Here is a 22,399-nt window from a genome sequence, read left to right as displayed (position 1 = left end):
CATTTTCTCAAACTATCAATACTTCTTTGGTTTCTTCCTCTTAATGGGCGAGGAGACTTTAATTTTAGCTTGAGATAGTAATGTATAGAAAAAGATTGGATGAAATCTAACATTTATTTGCTTATTGTCACTCTCCAAATTTGGTTTGGAATTTTGGCCTTGCTAATTTTATTTTTTTTCTAATTTAATTAATTCTCAATTTTGGGATTTAATTGAGAAAATTTTAATTTTTGAGACTAAATTGAACATATTCAAAATTTGAGTCAAAAACTAAAATATAGAAAATTCCAAACCCACAAACCTTAGGTAAATTGGAGGAGCAATGCTCCAATTTACTCATTTATTTTGAAAAACTCTTCTTAAAACCAAACAGTCCCAAAAGACTTATTAGAATAGTTGGACCTAGTTATGTTGGATTTGGGCTTGAGTTAGGCCGAAGTGATGGAGATGTGGGATGAGTTTATTAAGAAAAATAAAGAAGAGGGATCAAAAGTGCAATATACCCATAGCTTGATTTAAAAGATGAAAACCCTTTTCATTTTATATGATTTCACTTGAACCATTCCCCCTATTAGCTCACCAAACCCTCTTCTCTTCATCTCATCTTTATTCTCTTCTCTTTCCTCTTTCAAGTGAAAGTTTCAAGGATTTCAAGCCTAGTTGGGATTAGATAAGGTAAGCATGGTAATCTACAATCAAAGAGTTTTAATTTAATCTTCATTTCTCAAGTTTTACACTTAGTTTCCAAAAATGGGTTTTAGGGAGGTTTAAGAGGATCTATGGATTCTAGCTCGTTTTTAGTAGATTCAAGTTATAGGAAGTGTTCTTACCTTTAATCCAACCACCTAGTTAAGTTAATAATTCCTTTTCTTACCTTTGATTAGTGAAAGAAGCAAGAAAGAACTCAAAGGCAAGAGGAAAGGAGAAGTTGTATCTTGGGTGATTTGAGGACATTTCTAGCAGCAAAGAATTCAAAGTAACACATTCAAAAATTCCTCATATCACTGTGAGTCATTAGAGATGCATTTTAACCTAAATTTGAGTTATAAAGCATTCATGGTAGATTCCACGTTTTGTGATTTTTAGCATGTTTAAAGCCTTCTTTATGACCTCTAATATCAAATAAAACACTTAAATATTAGTTGTGGACCTCAATGGGGCCTTTTAGGTGAAAATATAAGATTTTTCGTGCAAAAACAAGGCACCTCGTAGCGATGTTATCGATATTGTATGAACAATATCGATATTGTTCATCTTTTAGGCAAAAACCAGACAATTTTAAAGGGTTAATATTGATACTCATTCATAGAGTATCGATACTCATTCATAGAGTATCGATACCAGGGCAGGAGTACCAATACTCTCCATAGGGGTATCGATACTTAGGTATTTTTCAAAATATCGAACCTGAGTATCGATACTACCTTACCCAAATAGCCTATATCAATATGGGAGTATCGATACCAGCATGTAGGTATCGATATCAAAGATACAGTTTGGATAAATAATCCAAGGATTGAGGGATAGGATTTGAGGTACCATATATACTTAGAATAACAACAAATAAGACTCCAAGTGAGAATAATAATTTATATCAGAATAAAAGAAACAATAAATGTTAGGATTACATAAAACTAGCCTTGTTTGAATACTCAGGAAATAATTAGGACAACATGGTCACTTTAGTAAATGATACTAGTATCAAGTAATAGAATCAGTCTGTATATCCTTAGGTAGTGCGCGAGACACTTTAAACTGACTAACTAGGGCCGAGGCCCGACACCTGCTAAGGGTGAGTCAGTCGAGGGTGTTGTGTCTGATGTAGAGATTCTAGGCCTCTTCCTCGGTAGACTAAAGGGGAGTGTGAGCTCTAAGATGCATAACCCTCAGTCGCACCATGATGTCTACCATAGAGTAGAGAGTGAAGTATACAAGTATACTCACTATTGCATGTTCCTTGATAGCCTGAGCATTTAATGAAACACATTTAGTACGGTTTAGCTGTCAGTGTGACACTGGGCTAGTGAGCTCAGCGTTTGGAATTTGTTTCCTTACGCAGGTTAGTAGGAGGAGCATCGAGGAGCTTTTTGAGCAGCTGTGATCCAAACCTAGTGTAAGCAAAGTATGTCTCAAGTCATTTTCTTTAGAGGGCATGTATATTTGTGGACCCTTGTATGTAGTGAGTCGTAACTTTATTTTTAAACATTGGTCTATATAATTTGAAATATTATTTTGGGAGCTCTCGATGTAAGATTTTTTTATATTTTATGGTTGAAATTAGTTATACGAAAATGATTTTTAAATGATCGTTTTAAATTCTCAAATTGTTAAGCTAAAAAGATTTTGGGTTAGCCACTCCGGTGGTTCCGTGTGGCATTCTCAAATTATTAAGCTAAGAAGATTTTTAAATCAATTTTAAAAAATTAAATTAAAATTAGGACTAAATCGATAGAATATATAAGTAATAGGGACAATTTGAAAATATATTTATAAAATTCACTTTAAATTAAAAATTAATTTAAGTTATTCTACTATAAACTAAGAATCTATTATTAGAGCATATAAACAAATTGGATATATTCACTAACAATTTATCTTCACAAACATTCTATAGAAATCCATAACAAATTATAAAAAGAAACTGGAATTTATAAAATCTTTCCTTTTGTAAAGGGTATATTTTGTATGTTATAAAAGGGTGACACGCACAAAATAAGATATAGATGTGAGCTTGTTAAAAAAGCCTCCCTAAACTTAAATGATAGAAAAAGAATGTACATATCAATGACAAGAGTGCACAAGAAGGAGATACTAATCCCACACATTTAATCTAATACACAAGTAAAGCAGCAACGATTCAGGTCACCCTTACCAAAACGGTTGTTGTCCCATACCCGGGTACACAAACCTACTGACCTCGAATGATAGTCATCACTAAGGATATGTACAGGATTTTATGTTGGGAGACGAACTTAAACTTATAAAATTTCAAAGGGATGTATTTGAACTTATAAAATTCTACTATAAACTAAGAATCTATTATTAGAGCATATAAACAAATTGGATATATTCACTAACAATTTATCTTCACAAACACTCTATAGAAATCCATAACAAATTATAAAAAGAAACTGGAATTTATAAAATCTTTCTTTTTGTAAAGGGTATATTTTGTATGTTATAAAAGGGTCGCACAAAATAAGATATAGATGTGAGCTTGTTAAAAAAGCCTCCCTAAACTTAAATGATAGAAAAAGAATGTACATATCAATGACAAGAGTGCACAAGAAGGAGATACTAATCCCACACATTTAATCTAATACACAAGTAAAGCAGCAACGATTCAGGTCACCCTTACCAAAACGGTTGTTGTCCCATACCCGGGTACACAAACCTACTGACCTCGAATGATAGTCATCACTAAGGATATGTACAGGATTTTATGTTGGGAGACGAACTTAAACTTATAAAATTTCAAAGGGATGTATTTGAACTTATAAAATTCTACTATAAACTAAGAATCTATTATTAGAGCATATAAACAAATTGGATATATTCACTAACAATTTATCTTCACAAACACTCTATAGAAATCCATAACAAATTATAAAAAGAAACTGGAATTTATAAAATCTTTCTTTTTGTAAAGGGTATATTTTGTATGTTATAAAAGGGTCGCACAAAATAAGATATAGATGTGAGCTTGTTAAAAAAGCCTCCCTAAACTTAAATGAAAGAAAAAGAATGTACATATCAATGACAAGAGTGCACAAGAAGGAGATACTAATCCCACACATTTAATCTAATACATAAGTAAAGCAGCAACGATTCAGGTCACCCTTACCAAAACGGTTGTTGTCCCATACCCGGGTACACAAACCTACTGACCTCGAACGATAGTCATCACTAAGGACAGGTACAGGATTTTATGTTGGGAGACGAATTTAAACTTATAAAATTTCAAAGGGATGTACTTGAACTTATAAAGTTCTAGGGGACGAAAATAAATTTTCAATAGAAAATACATAAATAAAATCTAAAATATATTGATAATTTTAAATTTTTAGGGGACGATTACCTCACCCACCCTGCCTAGATCCATCCCTAGCCACCATCATGTTTTAACCAACTCTCACAGAGGTGAACAAATTATAAAAAAAATTGAAATTTATAAAAACTTAACCCAAAACAAATATTTTAAAGCACAAAGATATAATTATTTAAAAAAAAACTAAATTTCGAAGCATAAAATATATAACCTACTAAATGACGTTTTTTTTTCAAAATCATAATAATTTTAAAAACTTTGTTCAAAATTCTATTATTTTTTAAGTGATAAATTCAGCTGCAAAGATTTTTTTAAAAGAAATGATTAGAGGATTTAGGATTTAGGTCGATGAAAGAGATATTTCCATGGACTCTGCCTATAAGAAAGAGTTACAGCGTTAGAAAAAATAATCCAAGTTTTGTAGGTGGTGCTGATGTAGAGCATGTTTGAAGTTGGGAATTAGTTAAGATTTTCGATGATTACGTCAATTTTTTAAATAATTTTATTTGAGATAATTACAGTATAATATCTGTTTAGAATTTTATTTTGTTTATTGACAATGAACATTCATCCTACAAATTCAGCTGCTCGAGTCCAAATACTATAGAAAACATTCATATATTACATGGATATTTACTACCACTACTGCGTTAGCGGGGCGCATTCGAGTTCAATCTCCGACGTTCCTCTCTCAACATTTTGTAGCCTAAGAGAGATCTCTTGTTTACCTCTCCCATCCGTTAAGGTAATGGTACCATCGTTCACCAGGTGGTTCTCTTTGCTTGCCACCGATTTTCCAAGATGCATTGATTAATTAATCTCCGACTTTTCGTAGGCTTTCGCCGCCACAACGAGAGGCTGAATGTCGATCTCGGCATCCCCCATAAAATCATCGGCCTTGAATGTATCTTTATCATACACAAGCTGCAATGTATAAAACAAGGTAGAGTGAGTTTAAGCTTCCATGCTACTTCCAGGCAACAAAATTCACATCTTCCTTTAACTGTCGAAGAATAAAAAACTCACCACTTTCAAAGGAGAAATGTTTTCTGGAATCGACAACATTAAGCTTTTGTTCCAGATCGGATTTAGGTTGTTCCTTATGACTCGAGTCTTTAACGACTGCGAAAAAAGAAGAAAAAAAAGAAAACTACGAGGAAATTAGATCACTACAATAACATCCTTCAGCAGATTTCTTCATTTCAGTTCAACATATAGTACCATTCAGATTTGTGTTTAAATATCAGATATAAATAGTTGAAGAAAAATGAAATTAAAATAACATGTAGAGAAAGAAGCATACTTGTTGACCCAATGCAAGAATGACGTAGGGATCGCTAGAGAGCATGTCCCGGGCTGCTAGATTGGTGCCTTTAACCACATTCACTCTAATCAGCCCAACGAATTCAACCATACCTGCCTATAAACAGTGAATTAAAACAAAAACAAAATAGCATTCAGTAACACACGATGTTACAAATACTTTCAAAGCAATACAAGAATGAGTAAAAGATAATTACCAAAGAGTTGCTCTTCTTGCTCTTCAGCTGATCAGTATCTTTTCTTACCCGGCTATTTCTAAATTTTTGACCGATTCTATGTTTGCTTGGTTTCTCTCTATGTTTTTTATTACTAAAATGATTGTTTGAAGTATTCCGTAATGTCGACGAATAAGTTCGATGATGCGGCTGGTGGAGGCAGTTCGATTGTTCATTGCCTTCCAAGAATTGCTGCATCTCATACTTCCTCCTGAGCATACAAGAAATAGGATACTGAGAAAAACGGATCAAAAAGAGAACAAAAAAACAAAACTTTAAGTTGGCATTACCTAATGAAATCAGAGCGTTCTTCAATGGAGGAATCCGGTCTGGGTTTACTAAGGCTATCAGGAAGGAAAGCTTCATACTTATTGTTTAGTACGTTATTGCCACCCAAATTTACCAGAGAATAAACTTGGACATCCGTCCATTATCTAGCTTTACTAATAAAACCTAGCACAGTTGCTTCTCAAATTAGAAAACCAGCTGTTATCTTGCTCGGACTTGATACTTAGAGCAATATAAAAAGCATACCTTTGATATATGCGTTCCAAGGCTTCTATGAACACCAGAGCATTTGATACAAATAAAAACTCCAAGACTTAAAGATCTAATATGCAGAAGAAGAAGAAGAAGAAGAAACAAATAGTAAAACAAAAGGCAATGCTAATTTAACATATACCCATTAAGCACCAAAAAGAAAAAGGAAAAACTGACGAAAAGGGGCAAATGTTATCCTTGAGGCTTGAATATACCCATGTTAAACCCATATTCAAATCCGAATAACATAACCCAGAAACAAGCAAATAGAGAAAAGAAAACAGTCCAAGTCAAAAGCATGAGATAACTTACACCCATTTAGGATCCGGGGATCCACAATCTGCACAAACACTATTCCCAAACTCTTCCAACATCCTCTCAAGCCTTGCTTGTGCACCTGGTTAATGAATAATAATGCAAGTTAAAAATGAATTTAGTTCAAAGCATCCATGTCATACTCAAATCCGAATAACATAGTTGTAACAAGTTAGATGGGATAACGATACTTGAGATTCGACTAATACCAGAGGGTTTCCGTTCTTTTCTGAGAAACCAAGAAGTAATAGTCTCTGCATCACCTGGTCGATCCCAACATGGTGTTTCTGAATATAAGAGATCATACAAGCAAGACCCTGATCCTACAAGTCCAACATAATCAAATCAACCAAACCTATATTCTTAGATAAACATTTATGTTATCAGAAACATGCAACCATCCTGCTAAATTTGGGAAACTATGTTGCAGTCTAACTCTTCAATGCATATTCGAACATCGAAAAAAAAACTTGAAAAAGTAACACTGACCCCCAAGCCCAAGTAACATTAGTTTCCCTCATAACATCATTGTTTAACTTCAAAAATGATATATTCTTCATCACAAAAAACAATTGCATGCAGTCATTCCATCAAGAGTTATTGCCTGCAATCCAAAATGTCAGAGCAATATTTTCATCGCTTTCATATCCTTCTTGTGTATGCCATAAACATTTATGACAGCCTTTTCATCTTTAGTTCCTTTGTATAAAATGAAACATTACCAGGAGGAGGTTTGGAGTCAGATTTTTCATACTGCGTTGACATCTCCAACTTCCAAATTGAAGAACCTAATCATTAATCACTGTGTGATACCTGAATACGTCCAATTAGCAGATCCTTAATCTGAATTGAAAATTACATAAACACCCATTAGATAAATAAAGGAACCCAAAAAACAAATAATTTGAATTCAGGAAACAATTCTTACATTCTAAATATTCTGGGTTTTCAATTCAAAACGAGATCGTGGAACGAAGAATGAACCTTAGATCGAATTTTCTTATGCGTCGAATATATTGTTGAACAGTGAAAAGATTCTGAAGAAAATCAAACATGTACATAAAGAAGAAGAATTTAAAATGTTGTTGTACATTGTTGGGAAAAGGAAAACAGATTACAATGTTTCTTGCTCTGGCGTTTTAACTTTTAAGCAAAGCTGGAAAAGAAGAACAAACAAACAAAAAATATTGTTTTTATGTGAAAAATACAAATCAAAGAATCATAGGAATTAGTATGAGCAACAACCGAATTATCCAACAATTAAAAGTTGTGAGAAGTGAGAACTTGTTTTTGTTTTTCTCTCTCGACAATTTTATTAAAATTTATTAATTTTTAATAATAGAATGTGAAGAATAATAGCCTCCAGACCCCACAAATTCTGGAGCTAGTTAATGGTTATCAGTGTGCCATAAACGCTAGAGAATCTCGTACTTCGACGCGCATTTGTATTTTATTTTCTTTCTTGGGTAAACTGCAAGAATAATACTTTTTATTTCAATTTTGTTCACTTTTTTATCATATATTTTCGAATAAAATATTTTTATCATTTATATTATCGATTTATTACATTTTAGTCATTGAATTTCTAACCCTTGTTATTTTACATGTTGTTAAAAGTGATTATTTTTTAATTTAATCTTAAATTTAAACAAAAATATCAATGTGATCTTTAAACTTTATATAAAATTTTAATTTGACCATTAAATCCAATAAAAAAAATTCGTCATTGCCGATGACCATTAAACTATAAAATTATTAATTTACTTCTTATTAATCTCTTGAAGTAAATATAATATTTATTTTATTAGAAATATTCTTACTCTACAACTCTAACCTAAAACCTTTTGTCTTTCTTTAGAATTAAACTATAATAATAAATTTATCATTAATATTTATTTAAAAAATCAACTTTCAAAAAAATAAATAAGGTAACCAAAAATACATTATTATATCATACTCTAATTCATAATTTTTGTATATAATACTATTATGTTGTAATTCTTAACTTATAATCAATTTAATAATAAAATTTTCTAATTATATTTATTTTTAAATATTCGCCAGCTTGGATCTCATTTAAACTTCATCAGTTAGTGACTTTTTTTCACATCAACTCTTACTTTATTCATCAATAAATACTACAACTAACATAGAATTTACTGCTTTTCTTCGTATATATCCCTGTATTTGTGATATATCATTATCATATATTTAAATTATTTTATAAATTAATAATACTCCCCATATTCATGTCATGATATAAACTCTATTATATAAACTCTTAGATATTCATGTCATGATATATTTTTTTGCTGTTACGTATTCGTATCCAACCTCCAAAATCTGGCCAAAGAACAAAATTCCGAAATAATAGCATAAAGATGAACAATAAGGAATGAAAGGTAAAATAAACTTCTATGTTACATTCACATTGATCACATAAAAATAAATCCAATATCAACAACACTAAGCTTGCTTGCTACGCGAAGAGTGCCTAAAATTACAACAATAAACTCGACCCACGTTCTCGTATACGGAAGAAGTCGCAATCCACAATCTGTTTCTTTCCCCCTTAACTATATATGTCGAAATTCAAACTCCGCATATACGAATGCAATCTTCTGAAGTGACTACATGAACTAACTAACTTGGCCAGATTGACTAAATGCCAATTTTTACAATGGTGACATGAGCCAACAGAGCTAGTTTACACCACTATTACTAAGCCTAAGAGGGGTGGAAATTTTGAGAATAAAAGAAAAAAAATTATAGACGATGGAATTAATACTCTAGACCTACTAAATGTCACTTTCTAGAATGGTTATCTGAAATAACTAAGCTAAATTTAAGTCATTGTTACTAAGCCTAAAGATGGGAGGAAAATTCAGACCATCACCATGAATCATAACTCAACGGGTAAACCTAAGACTAATCTGTCTTTGAGAGAATAATACTGCTTACAGTTACAAGTCTTCAATCTGCTCCAGGGAAGAGAAATGTGCATCAACTTTGTTGAGAGCTTCTTCATCAATTTCAATCGGTGTAATCAATTTTCGCCTTGGATAATTAACTACCTGTCCTGGAGTTGCATTGTTCTTTGGACCCTGCTCATTCAATGCTTCAAGATCTTTAATTTCTATTGGAGTAGACATTGTGCTTTGATTGTAAAGTTGCGCTTTCATCTCTAGACAAGATTTTATATCCTCTTCATTTCGAGCTTTGTTCAAGTGTCGACAATATCGCTTAACATTGAAGACCTCTCAACCCACAAGGATTTTTCCTTGTTCAACATATTATCGAGTTTATTTTGGTCGTCTGGATCAGTAGAACCATCATTAGGTTCACTTTTCTGAAGCTTTTTTATTCCCTGATCAACAATTTGCTGTATCCTCTTTCTGACATTGTTAGTTCTCACAGGATTCGATCTTAGTGTCAACTTCATGCCTGAAGTCACCACCGAAGTCTCACCTTCCTGTGAAGTGGAGCTAGGTTCAGACCCTTCTGTAGAAAAGACTTCCTCAAGTAAACTAATATTCTGCATGTACCGGTCAAAAGCATTGTTTTCGATTTCAATATTTCTGTCCTTGAATTCCTTTAACTTGGAAAACCTCCACTCATTCAAGGCAATAGCATCCTGAAATTGCACAAGGGATAAGGCTTATAAAGTGATATATCAAAGTTGAACAAGAGTATCTGTTCAAAACTATACCACACCTTTCTGGTCACGTGTTTCTTTGTGCGAACCTGCAGATTGTCAAACTGTGCAAAAGCATTGGAAAGTTGACGATAAGAGGGAACCCTTAAGGAAGTCCTGAATAACATTCAACATGAAAAGAATCAACCACAGGTCAACCAACAAATTCAAAGATCAATTCAAATCTCAGAAAGATAGCACTGAACTCGTTCAGACACTGATGAAATCAGCAATTAAAAAAGTGGAACAAAACAGTCTGCGGCCTAGAAGATTTTAGGAAAACCCAAAAACAAGTGAGAAACAGCATGCATGCCTAACAAAGTTTGGCAACTATGCTCCTCTCCAAAGTACCAATTTCACATGAAAAGTGACACTGCTTATAGAGAAATATGCTTCTCAGATTTTGTCCCATTCTCAGTTCTGACAGCTACACACAGATCAACATCTACGCCCAAATCAAATATGAAGATGCTTACTCTGAGTAACAGATTTTTGCAACTTACACTTGAGAAGAAGCCTGAGTTGACTTCTGGTCTGGTGATGGAGTGCTTGAAGTCTGTGTCTTCTCTGGAAAAGCTGAATTTGACTTTAGAACTGAAATTGCAATATAGATCAGATAGTTACTTCTGATGCTCATTGTTTCATTCCTTGACAATACATATATTCGCTGAAGTCTTGGAACGAACTCTTAGTTTCTCCCCCTCTAAAAGAACATAAACTCTCTGAATTTCCAGACCACCAACGGGCTACACTACTTTTAGCTCAATCAGAAACAGAAGTGCTCTACCAACAATAAAACAAACATCTACAATGAATTCTACAGTCCTAGTTTAAAGCTTGCGTCTAACAGTGGCAGCAGATTTCAGAGTGTTCTTACTTTGTCGCCTAGTTAGAATTTCAGAGAACAATACAAATACTTGCAACCTAATCAAAACCTATTATGTTTTCACTCAATACAAGCACTTGTGGTGTGTATTGCACATAAAAGACAATGGCTTTCAAATGAAAAGGATATAATAAGCATTAAACCAATGACTTCACACAACTATTTGATAACCTCTCCAAGATAAGAATTTAGCCAAGCTCCAATATCTTTAAGAATGTGAGAGAATTCACTTTCGTGGAAAACGCTACAGGATTGATTCACCAAGTACATTGCTTTAGAGTTTTCTGAGGATGTAAGGTCACAAATCGTCTCAATGTCACAACAATATCATCTAAATGGTACTTGCAGTTTCATGTTTTAGAGAACAACTTATAACGTCATCAAAGAATTCCCCTTCGCTATTAAGTAAAAGGGGAAAACTATATGACCATGCTTTTACAAATAAATCTAAACCTAAGCCCAACACAGTGCTAGCCTTCAATAGAATATATGGCCATTCCAACAAAATTAAAATGTTAAATCTTGTGAACTAAGATACCAGTTATACAGAAAGTTTCCATCTGCAACTGCAAAGTTCCCAAAAAATGTGGTTCAAGGTATATGACCTTATTCAATTTGCAGTACTCATTTCTAAAACATATCCAAACATTTGCAGACATAGGCATGCAGATATGACCCTTCAAGGACCCTCTAAATACATGAAAAAAGTTCAAGATTTTGAACATACCCGTGTAGGAAACGTACACCACTCTCAAACACAAGTCCAATGACATAGTATAATACTAGCAAGAAGAATCCTCATATCTTTATACTGTGTTTCAAGATAGCATCCCTTCTAACCATCTTCAACATGATTTTTACTTTAGATCCAGTATGCACTAACCCTAAAACTCCAACCTCTTCATTTTTATAAGTAACCACAAAACCAGATATCATCTTGTTATCAAAACAACCAATTTGACAATAGAAAAACAAACTAGTTTCTCAAGTTTTCTTGATTGATTCGTTCTTACCATGTATATGGCATGGATTTTGTGCTTTTGAGCAACAACTCTTGCATGAACGAAACGGACACCTGCACACATAATTCAAGAAACAAGAATGATTTGGTGGGTGATTTTTATTAAGACACTATCACTGGATTGTTTTAAACTCCTCAAAAAATAGTAATAATAATAAATAATCAAACAGCCAATTCAAGTAATTATGTCAACTTATAAGTTACTTACATAAGATTCAGTAGACAGGTATCAACTATATAGACTCAATTGTGGAGCTTACAAGTTTTACCAAGATTTATAAGATACCAAAAACAGTACACTGAAACACACCAGCACTGAAGCAAAAGCGGCACAACTTGGATACCGCACTAACTACTTTGATCTTGCTGTTTCAATGAATGATATTTTTCCTATGTTCTTTTATGGGTTAATTACCAAATTCCAACTAGATTAAAATACAAACCAAAATAATCACACGTTTTTATCAACAAAAAAAAGAGAGAAAAAGAGAATATCGTTTACCTGGAGCGGGCAACATTGCCACACTGAATACATTTGGGCTTATTAAGACCCCGCTGTGTCTTAGGCGGAGTATCCATACGCTGAAACGGCGGAGGAGGAAGAGGCACCGCCGCAGCAGCTGTAGCTTTCGGCGTCGACTCGGTAGAAATGGCGGTTGTTTCGCTGATGCTTTTTGTTACGGCCGGCGATGAGGCCGCCATTTTTAGGCACGTGACTTTCGCTCCTACTCTCTCTGATTCTTCCTCGGCGAGTTGGATGTGATAGCACGTGACCTCTCTGGAATTAAATCTTCGGAGAGTGGGATTTGGGGATGAAATTTTGATTTCGCAGAAAGGGAAATTAGGGATTTTAAACTTTTGTTAATATGGACTGAGCCTCGAGAGATTTGGTCAGGAAAGCCCAAAATTTGCATTTCATAAAACCAAATTTGTTAAATATTTACGGGCAGAATGATTCATTTCATTTCCCGCAAAAGATTTTTTCAGTGGTTAAATAGGATCACTAGTGAGATTGAATTAATATCAATGTGCTAATAAGTATTTTCTGTAAAATAAAACTGATTTTAAAAATGATATTTTATATGATTTTAGCGTATAATAATATAAATCTCCTATCTTTCAATTTCGTAGAACCTTTCACCTTCTTGTAATACTCTCTTTATAATTATAATTATAATTCTTGTAATATGTTTTTAAAATAATATTTTATATGATTTTATAATAGTGCTTTTATTAATGAACGTGTGATGACAATAAAATAAGATTAGAACTATCAACGTACTTGGTCACCACTTATATCTGTACGTGTTAATATAAGTATATATTAATTATCCCAGATAATTAATTATCCGCAGATCAACGATTTTTGTTTTTATGATTGATTTAGTTGACTTTCTTTTTAACCGACAATATCAGATATGGTACAACACAAACATATGATTCGGTAGATGCTAGATTTGTAGACACGAAACTAAAAAAGCTACGTCTTCCCATTCATGAACCTCATACATGCCCAAGCAAAGAGAGTTTGTCTCCTACAATCCGAAACAGATGCATGCGCAGAAGATCTTGTAAAACTACCCGAATCAAACAATCTACTTCTTACGTGCCTTCACAACAAAGCAGAATCAACGGAGATTACGGGGACCAAAAAATGTTACCGTCACTGCTCTTTCCATATCCTTCCCGTCACTCTAAGCTTCAATTCTTTCCGGTCTCCCCCTGAGAAGAACAAAGCCATGTTGCGTTGGATGACCAGACCGTCGAAACTGTCACGGACCTTTCGATGACTGTCTCTTATGCTTCTTGGCACCCCTTGCCAAATCATCTTCCTTCCATTTCCACCCACTTCCAGGCTGTAGCTATAATTTTTTGCTTCATTATCGTCGCCCATAAACCGCAAGAATGCTATGTACACAGGAGAGATCCCGAGTTGGAAGGCTTCAAAATGCAGGCAAAAGTATTGACCAAAGCAACCGAAAACCTAAAATTTGAGAATAAGAAATCCAACTATCAGTGACAATCTTTAAACTAAAATCTAAAACAACAACGTTAACTTTATTGAATATCATTGACGGTAGAATAATTCCTCTTCTAGAGGTTAGAGAGGAACCAAATATGACACAGAAAAGCGAAGCAAGCATAAAGCAATAATACCGTTAGCATCCATGTAGCATTCTCAACCTCATGCGGATTTGATTTGACATAACGATGGTTGAAAGTGCAGCCATTGTGCATGTCAACTTTGTGATCATCTTTCAAGTGGGCCACAAGATGTGGAACGTCACCAATGATTGTGCATTCTGACCCAGCATAGGGGCAGCTGTATGGTCTATAGGAGCACTGGGACTCGTGTTTTAGCTTGCCGTAATACGGATAGATGCCTGTGCACCCAAAACTCTGGTATTTACAGGGAAGCTCAAGAGATGCAGCAACCTTCTCCAACGCAAGACACCTAATATCACCAAGTTCATTCCTGCACGTAGGACACCGGTTGTGCACCCTTGGCTTGCAACCAGAACACAATGTGTGTCCATTTGAGCACTACATAAAGAAAGAAAATTAGCAATTAATTTATAATGTTCATGTTAATGTTTACTATATAAGAGATGCAACAAATTACAATATATATAGCAGATTCACAAGCCAATAAAGAACACAATGACAAAGGAATTTCATTCCATGGCCTGTTAAGTATACATTATAGTTATGTTAACTTAGACGCTACGTGTCAGACCCAGTATGTTCAAAATTTTCCAACATTCCTGTATTTGGAGTCCTAGGATTCCACCAGAAACAAATTATAGAATTTGCGAGGAAGCAATATCATTGTAATCACCGATTATAAGGATTCATATGAAAAACCTGATGAATTGGAGGGTACATTGCATTTAAGCAAACAGGGCACTCCAACAGCTCACGAACATTGCTGGACACAGTCACATTCGGTTTAACAGTAGCTTGATTAGCTTCATTAAGAGATTCACAATCCACGATGTCTTCATTTTGTGGAGGATCAACAACCTTGGGCTTGCTTTGCAAGTCGTCAAAAAATGCATTCACAGATGACATGATGAATATCAAGGCACGGTCTAGACTGAAAATATAAACAAAAATGAGTTGACATTTCGCTTACTATAAAATGTTTTATATGAATCAAATTCTATGATCACCTTATTGTTCCATGAATCATCAAAAACCCTCACAAAACAATATTCACTATTTACAAGCAACGGGTAAAGAGCATTGTACTTGCTTAGAAGCATAATGATGTCAAATTTTAGATGGAACTAGTATTCAATCATTCGAAGTAACCATTTCGAACAATCCCATCTATTAAACCGACATGAAGGATAACTAACATAAAGGTCAACATAGACATCTGCTTTTTAAGAAGTCTTTTATGAGTCAGCAACATGAAAGAAATCAATCAATATTTGATTATTAGTATCAAACCAAATTGTAAATGATAATTCTTCGTGGTAACCAATTCATACAATGTTTTGTCCTAAACGACATGCAGGATAACCAAAACACAAAGAACCACTGGTATTTACCTTTTTAACAATTCATTAAAGAATCGGCAACATGAATACAATTAATAATCAACATTTGATTATTTGAATCAAACATTAATATCAACATTTAAAATGTCATTTAAGAATCAATGACTCGAATATAATTAATCAAGATATGATTATTTGAATCAAATCAGTCCATTTATCATTCAATAATAATAACTAGGGTTCATCAATGCACATCACACAAAACTAGTTCACAATAACAACAAAAAGAACGAATAAAAAATTGTCATAAAAAAATATTTTTACCCCCACCTTTTAAACCCTTACCTTCACTTTTTTCTCTTAATTTTCACCAACCGGTGTGCATTCCACCTTAATTTAAAAAAAAAATAAACCCCCTTTTCATAAATACATAACAAAAATTCACAATTGTGAAAATTACAAGTTGGAGCAATATAGGTGAAATAATGGACAATCTTTCTTGCGATTTACTACATCAGTAAACATTAAAAAAAAAAAAACTTAAAGAATCGAACAGATCTACGGTATTCCAAAAGAGGAAATTTTAAAACCAACGAAATAAAAAAATCCAGATACCAAAACACACACAAAGAAGAAGAAGAAGAGAACCCCACCTTCAGATCAAACTCGGAAACCCATTTGAATAAAAAGAAAGCCGCCCAAAATGAAGGAGAAGTTTGGAAGAAATTGTTAGGGGCGTTTATGTTGTAATAAATAAAGACATAAATGGAGAATTTGAAATTAAAGAGACGGAGGGAGCGCGGTGGGTGCTTGGAAAATGGATCGAGAGATTCTCGAAAGATACAAAAAGGAAATAGTGTTCCAAATTGTCTGTTTTTCTTTTTTCTTTTTGGATTTTCTAAAGGAAATTTTCAACGCACAGAGACGTGTGATTCTGAATTAAATTTTTTTAATTCAATTTGATTTTAGTTTAACATTTACCTGTTGATTTTAAAATAGATAGAATTGAAATTTTTAAATTCAAAACCATGTCATTGTTAAGATTGTAACTAAAAAACAAATTACATTAATTATTATTAATGCTTTAAGAAATATTATATAAATACTCGTTTAACTTTTAAGATATTATATTTTCATCTTTAAACGTTTCAAATTTGCAATACAATTATTAAAATTTTAATTTATTTTTAAAATGACTATTGTTGTCAAATGTTGTTGTTAATCTGTTGTGTTTTTCCTTTTTTTTCTTCCTTTTTTCACTTTTTTCTTATTAATTTGTAGTAAATATAAGGTAATATCGTTCAAAGATAACTCTCAGGGTGTGTTTGATTAACGGAATATAAGATTACCAGTGAGAATAAAAGATTATCAGGGAATAGGATTATTGGGAATGTTGTATTTTGTGTTTGGTTATTTTTTTTAAAAAAAGGGTACTTTGTATTAATATAGATTACCTCGAGGACCTCATTAAAAAACCTCCCTAATATTAAATGAAGGAAAAAGAGTGTACCTTGAGGTGGTAAGTATCAACAAACACAAAAACTAACAACACACAATCCATACACAAACCCTACGACAATCCCCCGACAGTACATAAAAGTCATACCAAACAAACCATTTGAAGAAAGAGATAAACTAAAAATGGGGACACACACAAAACGACACAACCAATGGAATGAACCAACACCTCTAACGTAACATCAACAACATCCATAGCTTGAACCAACGTCAAGCACTAAGACCTAAAAAACTCACTCGCAGAATCTGATCCATATGAAAAGGGAGAACATGAAGCTCGAAAGCTAAAGAGCAAAGTAGACTCGAAGAATAGGAAATGGTTGCAAGCAGAAATCCGAAGAACAAACAGCTCCCAAAATGCACAAACACGAAATGATTGCTTCGAGTTTACACCCAAAATCGTACATTACTGGAATCAATCAACGACCAAATGAAGTTTGCCCAGACCCCGAAACAACAACAACACCCTGACTTGAACAAATGCAAGCACTACGAAAAGGAAACTCACTTGTTGAACATCCAGAAGAAACAACTCTTATAAACCACTCCCTGCTACGCTTTGCACTCTTCTTCTTCTTCTTTATTTTAAGGGAATTAATTCGACAAATAGCCTGACAACCCTTTTGAACAGTAGAAGCTTTGCAACCTTCGGTCATTAATATGCCCACAGCAGAATAAAAAAACTCCTTACTAAATTATATATATATTGTTAGGATCTGATCCACCAACAGATAAAACAACCCATCCTACGATACTGACGAATAAACAATCACCGACAGTCTCCACATTTCCTACAACAGGAACTGCATGCGGTAACCAGTTTTTCAGGGCACCATCTCCACTTAAAGTTTACCTCGAAACCAGCACTGCATTTGAACCCTCATGCACCCTAGAAAACAACTCATCGCCGACTACTGCTGAATTATGCCGCTCCACCATCGGCCGAAGTGCCATCAATGAACACACAAAACATAACACCAACATGGGAGCGGACAATGGACAGAATCTAAGAGCAACACCGAAGAACATATAACTAACCTAAGCAAACAAAGGACAGCTGTAGCAACATCACACAATCAAAACCACGACAGATCACCAAAGCACAACACACCACCCACCGAACCTAGAGCAAACTGGACTCCGCTTCTATGGAATATACACACTCATAACCTCACCAAAGCAACTCACAATCTGCCATAAGCCTTTCAAATGAAAGTGTTTGGTAGAATAACCACGGACAAAGAAACAGTTTCCGACGGAATACCGGAAACACTCTCTCTCATACTGTATTTAACAAACGAGCAAACGACTAATTTACTATGGCTATTACACAAACAGCTAGCATGTTGTAAACTAACACAATCAACTCCTGAGCAGACTAGAAACCCACACAGAACCTCAATACTTTGAAACTAAATCAAGAGTAATCCAAATCACAAGCATGAAACATCAAACAATCAGAAACAGAATAAAAACACAGTTGAAGATATATGATCGATCTCACCAAGGAAAAAGAGAACACCCACTCAAATGAGAAGCATATTTGGGGATGAAAGCTAAACGCACCCTAATCCCCTAATCCCTAGTTTAGAGAGCATAAAAAAGGATTCAAGGACACGATGTTGGGCTTAGATTAAAGGAATAAAAGATTACTGAAATGTATATTTTACCAAATTATCATTATTATATATTTATTTTTTTAACATGTTGAATTCTACTATAATATTACTATAATTAATTTATATATTATCTTTAAAAATTTTAAATTCATAAAATTTATATAATTTTTTACAAAATTGAAAAGATAAATAAGTTTAATGAAAGGGTAAAAATTTTATTTTAACCCCTGAACTTTATATAAAAGTTTAATTAGAGTTTTTTTTTGTAAATCTAAAATAGTTTAAGGATAAATTTGTTGGACAACCTTCGTAGAATTTTTATTATTCAACGACAGAAGAATGCTATTTTTGAAAAAAAATTCAGGGCATTTTAGTCCAAAACGCCGGTAATCCAACAATACCTAAGAGAATGGGGTAATCACATTTCCGGTAATATACCCCAAAAAATCCACTGCTGGTAATAAAAGATTACCGAGAATAGGATTACTGGCCAACCAAACGGGGGAATGAAGATTTCATTCCTCAGGTAATATCTTATGTCGTTAACCAAACGACCCTTAACCTCTCGACATTGAACACTAACACCCTTGGCATTCTCGATGCTCGAACCCAAGTCATCAAATAATGACAATTCTTTTATCACAGATATCACTTGATTTGAGCATCTTTTTCATCTTTTACTTACCTTTTCACAGATATCACTTGATTTGAGCATCTTTTTCATCTTTTACTTACCTATTTGAACTTTCTTTCTTTTTGTCTTTCTTTATTTATCATCTTTTTTATCTTCACTTTATCACTCTCGTTATTACTATCATAATCGACATTTTTTTTTCTTTATCTTCAACCAGAGACAGACGTAATATTTTATGTTTGGGGACAAATTTAAATTTAAGGGACGAACTAAAATTACATGGAGCAAAATAAATTTTCAATAAGAAATATATAGAAATTTTTTAAAATATATGATCATTTTAAATTGTCAAGGAGGACGACCGTTCCCTCTCCCGATCTATTCGTGTCTTCAACCTTTTTTATCTCTATTTTATTGTTCTTTCATCGAATCATGACCCTCAATACTCAATAAAATTTACATGTTCTTTTGCTCGTAACCAATAAAACATCATGAGACTCACCGATGTCTCATCTTTTAACAAGTTCAAGCAATCCATCATCCTTATCAAAATTTGGTTTCTCAATTCTATCACTATCATTGTTTAACTCCACATCTTCATCGTAATAATACTTCTCATCAAATACAACCTTCGATCTTCATCATCTTATTGTACTTTCAGGATCAAGTTTTACTGAAAATCATTTACACTAAACGAATAATTATTCTTCTTAATGTCATCAATCTCCATAATCTTTTTTATATATAAAAGCATGCTATGCAGGCATACTATCAATATTTTATCGTGATTGGGGTCGCGTAGCTTGAACTCAACATTTTTCACCTTATGCTCATTCGATACAGCTTGAATTAAAATTGAATAATACAACTACATTTTATGCAAATAGAAACCACTGATTGTATTAAAAAATATTTTAAAATTATAAACGTATACTAAACATATGATTATTATATTTTTTTTATATCTATAACACGAGAAATTAGTCATTTAAGATCATACAATGACCATATAAAGAAAATATTAAAACTTTATCCTAAAAACTCGATCAAAATATAAATACGAATAGATCCGATTACATTGATAAACGAACTACATTAGAGAATAAAACTACTAAAAAATATCGATAATCGCAGACCATAGTAGAGTATCGCGAGAAAATTATCTATAAACGTAATTCGTGTATCAAAATCCAATACAACGATCCAAAACATATAAGATCAATAAGAGAACAAATAAGTGTCATCTTCATCAATCGAGACGACGACGTCAAGGCTAACAATAATAACATTAAACAAAAAAAACTAATGGCCGATAAAGAAAAATCGAAAGGCAGAAAAATATATCATAAAGATATAGAAAAACACGTCATAAAAGATTAAGAAAAATGTGTCATAAAAATAAAATAAAAATGTGTCATAAAGAAAAAATTATTAAAAACTAAAAAAAAACATACAATATAAAAATAAAGAAAATAAGGAGTACAAACAACTAGTGGCTAACACTAAGACTAATGTTGACGCCTACTAACACAAAGATGAAAAAAAGGTGTAGCGGTTGTAGGATTTATTTTTTTTTTTAAAATGTATGTTTGGGTTGAGTTAAGTCAAATTTTTTTAATGGTGAGATCGATCGAACTCAGATTTAAAATAAAAAATATGATATGACATAATGTTATAATCATCCCTTATATTTTAGGGATAAATGCAAAATAATTATACGTGTATATTTCGATTAGATTGAGTAGGATGGAATGCATATATCATCCTAAAAAATTAAATCGAATTTTAGAAAGAAAAAAACATCCTAAATTCCAAGTCGAGAGTCAGACACGAATATGATACTTAATTTTTATGATTAAATTTGAATGGAGAAAAAATCTGATCAAATTTGACTCATGATCAACCCTAATTTAACTATAAAACGTTAATGTGTTGTATGAATCAACAATTCAAACTTAAGCAGAAACTTATTTAGAATCGACTGGTCCATGGATAAGCCTAGAGTTGAGTGAGTATACCCAAATGTATAAAAACTTCGTGCCGGGCCCAATTCTTAAAAGGTCTATCCGAGACCTGCTATATGGTCCTGCCTACCAGACTTGTTATATTGGCCTGGTCAACTTGATACCTCCATGGTCAACAAATCCATTTATACCCTTAATTTTTTTAATTTTATCAACCATGACATTAAATTTTAATTTAGATTCAATTATATTATTCCATCGTTAAGTCAATAATAAAATGATAAATAATAAATGGTTGTTGATATGACAAGCAACACTAAAATGACGTTGTTTTAGTGACATCTATTAATGTCCAAAACATCGCTTTAAGTACTGAATTTTAAATGTATATAAATTTTATTACTGATTTTTTAAATAATTAATTTTTTTAACACTGCACTTTCCAACCGTTGCATGTAGCCAATGCGTTTAATACTCATATTCTTCTTATATGATTGATTTTCAGGAAATCATTTAAAATTGACGAGAATCTATTTAAAATTTTGACGTATTTATTCGACGAGTCTACTTTTCATATATGTTGTTCGTATTCTCGAAATGATGCTTCTCACCATTTTAGATTTTTGAACAAACACATTTGAATCTCATAAATCTAAGGAACTCTCTAAACATTTAAAAGTAATAGATTTTTTTGTTCAATTTCGTTAATTTTGAGTAGATCTCGTGGAAAACTAATCTTATAATAAGAAATAGAAGTGAAATACAAAGATTTTGGTGTCAATTTTTTTTTACAAAACATAATCATTGATGAGTTATCATCGACAATAAGAAAATGCAATGTTAAAAAAATAAATTACTTAAATGTTAAATGCAAAACCGATATACCTAAAGTTTAATGTATAAAACGATATCATTTTAGTGTGACAAATTATGTTAATAATTATTAACGTGTATCTTTTAATTACTGATTTAATGATAAAGTGATAAAATTAAATGTAAAATTAAAATTAATGTTATAATTAAGTACATTGAAAATTAAGTTATATAAATGAATGAGCGAAGAAAATTTATTGGTATACGGTATACTTTTTTTAAGAACAATAAAATTACCGAAGT

At 32.8% G+C, this 22,399-nt stretch overlaps 2 protein-coding genes and 1 pseudogene across 2 annotated transcripts; all 3 read right to left on the bottom strand.

The window, feature by feature from the left end:
* Positions 1-4,625: 4,625 nt before the first annotated feature.
* LOC120157538 lies at positions 4,626-7,448 on the bottom strand (annotated as a pseudogene).
* Positions 7,449-8,844: 1,396 nt separating this feature from the next.
* LOC120157543 lies at positions 8,845-12,882 on the bottom strand. Its single transcript, XM_039168647.1, has 5 exons — positions 12,545-12,882; positions 12,035-12,096; positions 10,639-10,729; positions 10,156-10,252; positions 8,845-10,075 (listed from the first exon to the last, which is right to left on the bottom strand). Exons 1-5 carry the CDS (start codon positions 12,742-12,744, stop codon positions 9,665-9,667), a joined length of 861 nt encoding a protein of 286 aa, XP_039024578.1. The 5' UTR covers positions 12,745-12,882; the 3' UTR covers positions 8,845-9,664.
* Positions 12,883-13,515: 633 nt separating this feature from the next.
* Positions 13,516-16,396, bottom strand: LOC120157493 (E3 ubiquitin-protein ligase DIS1-like). Its single transcript, XM_039168600.1, has 4 exons — positions 16,202-16,396; positions 14,908-15,139; positions 14,200-14,586; positions 13,516-14,026 (listed from the first exon to the last, which is right to left on the bottom strand). The coding sequence occupies exons 2-4, from the start codon at positions 15,112-15,114 to the stop codon at positions 13,706-13,708; spliced, it is 915 nt and encodes a 304-aa protein (XP_039024531.1). The 5' UTR covers positions 15,115-15,139; positions 16,202-16,396; the 3' UTR covers positions 13,516-13,705.
* Positions 16,397-22,399: the final 6,003 nt, after the last annotated feature.

Source organism: Hibiscus syriacus, unplaced genomic scaffold (assembly GCF_006381635.1).
Source record: "Hibiscus syriacus cultivar Baekdansim isolate YM2019G1 unplaced genomic scaffold, ASM638163v2 tig00111273_pilon, whole genome shotgun sequence".
NCBI lineage: Eukaryota > Viridiplantae > Streptophyta > Magnoliopsida > Malvales > Malvaceae > Hibiscus > Hibiscus syriacus.
This window is presented reverse-complemented; position numbering and strand designations above follow the sequence as displayed.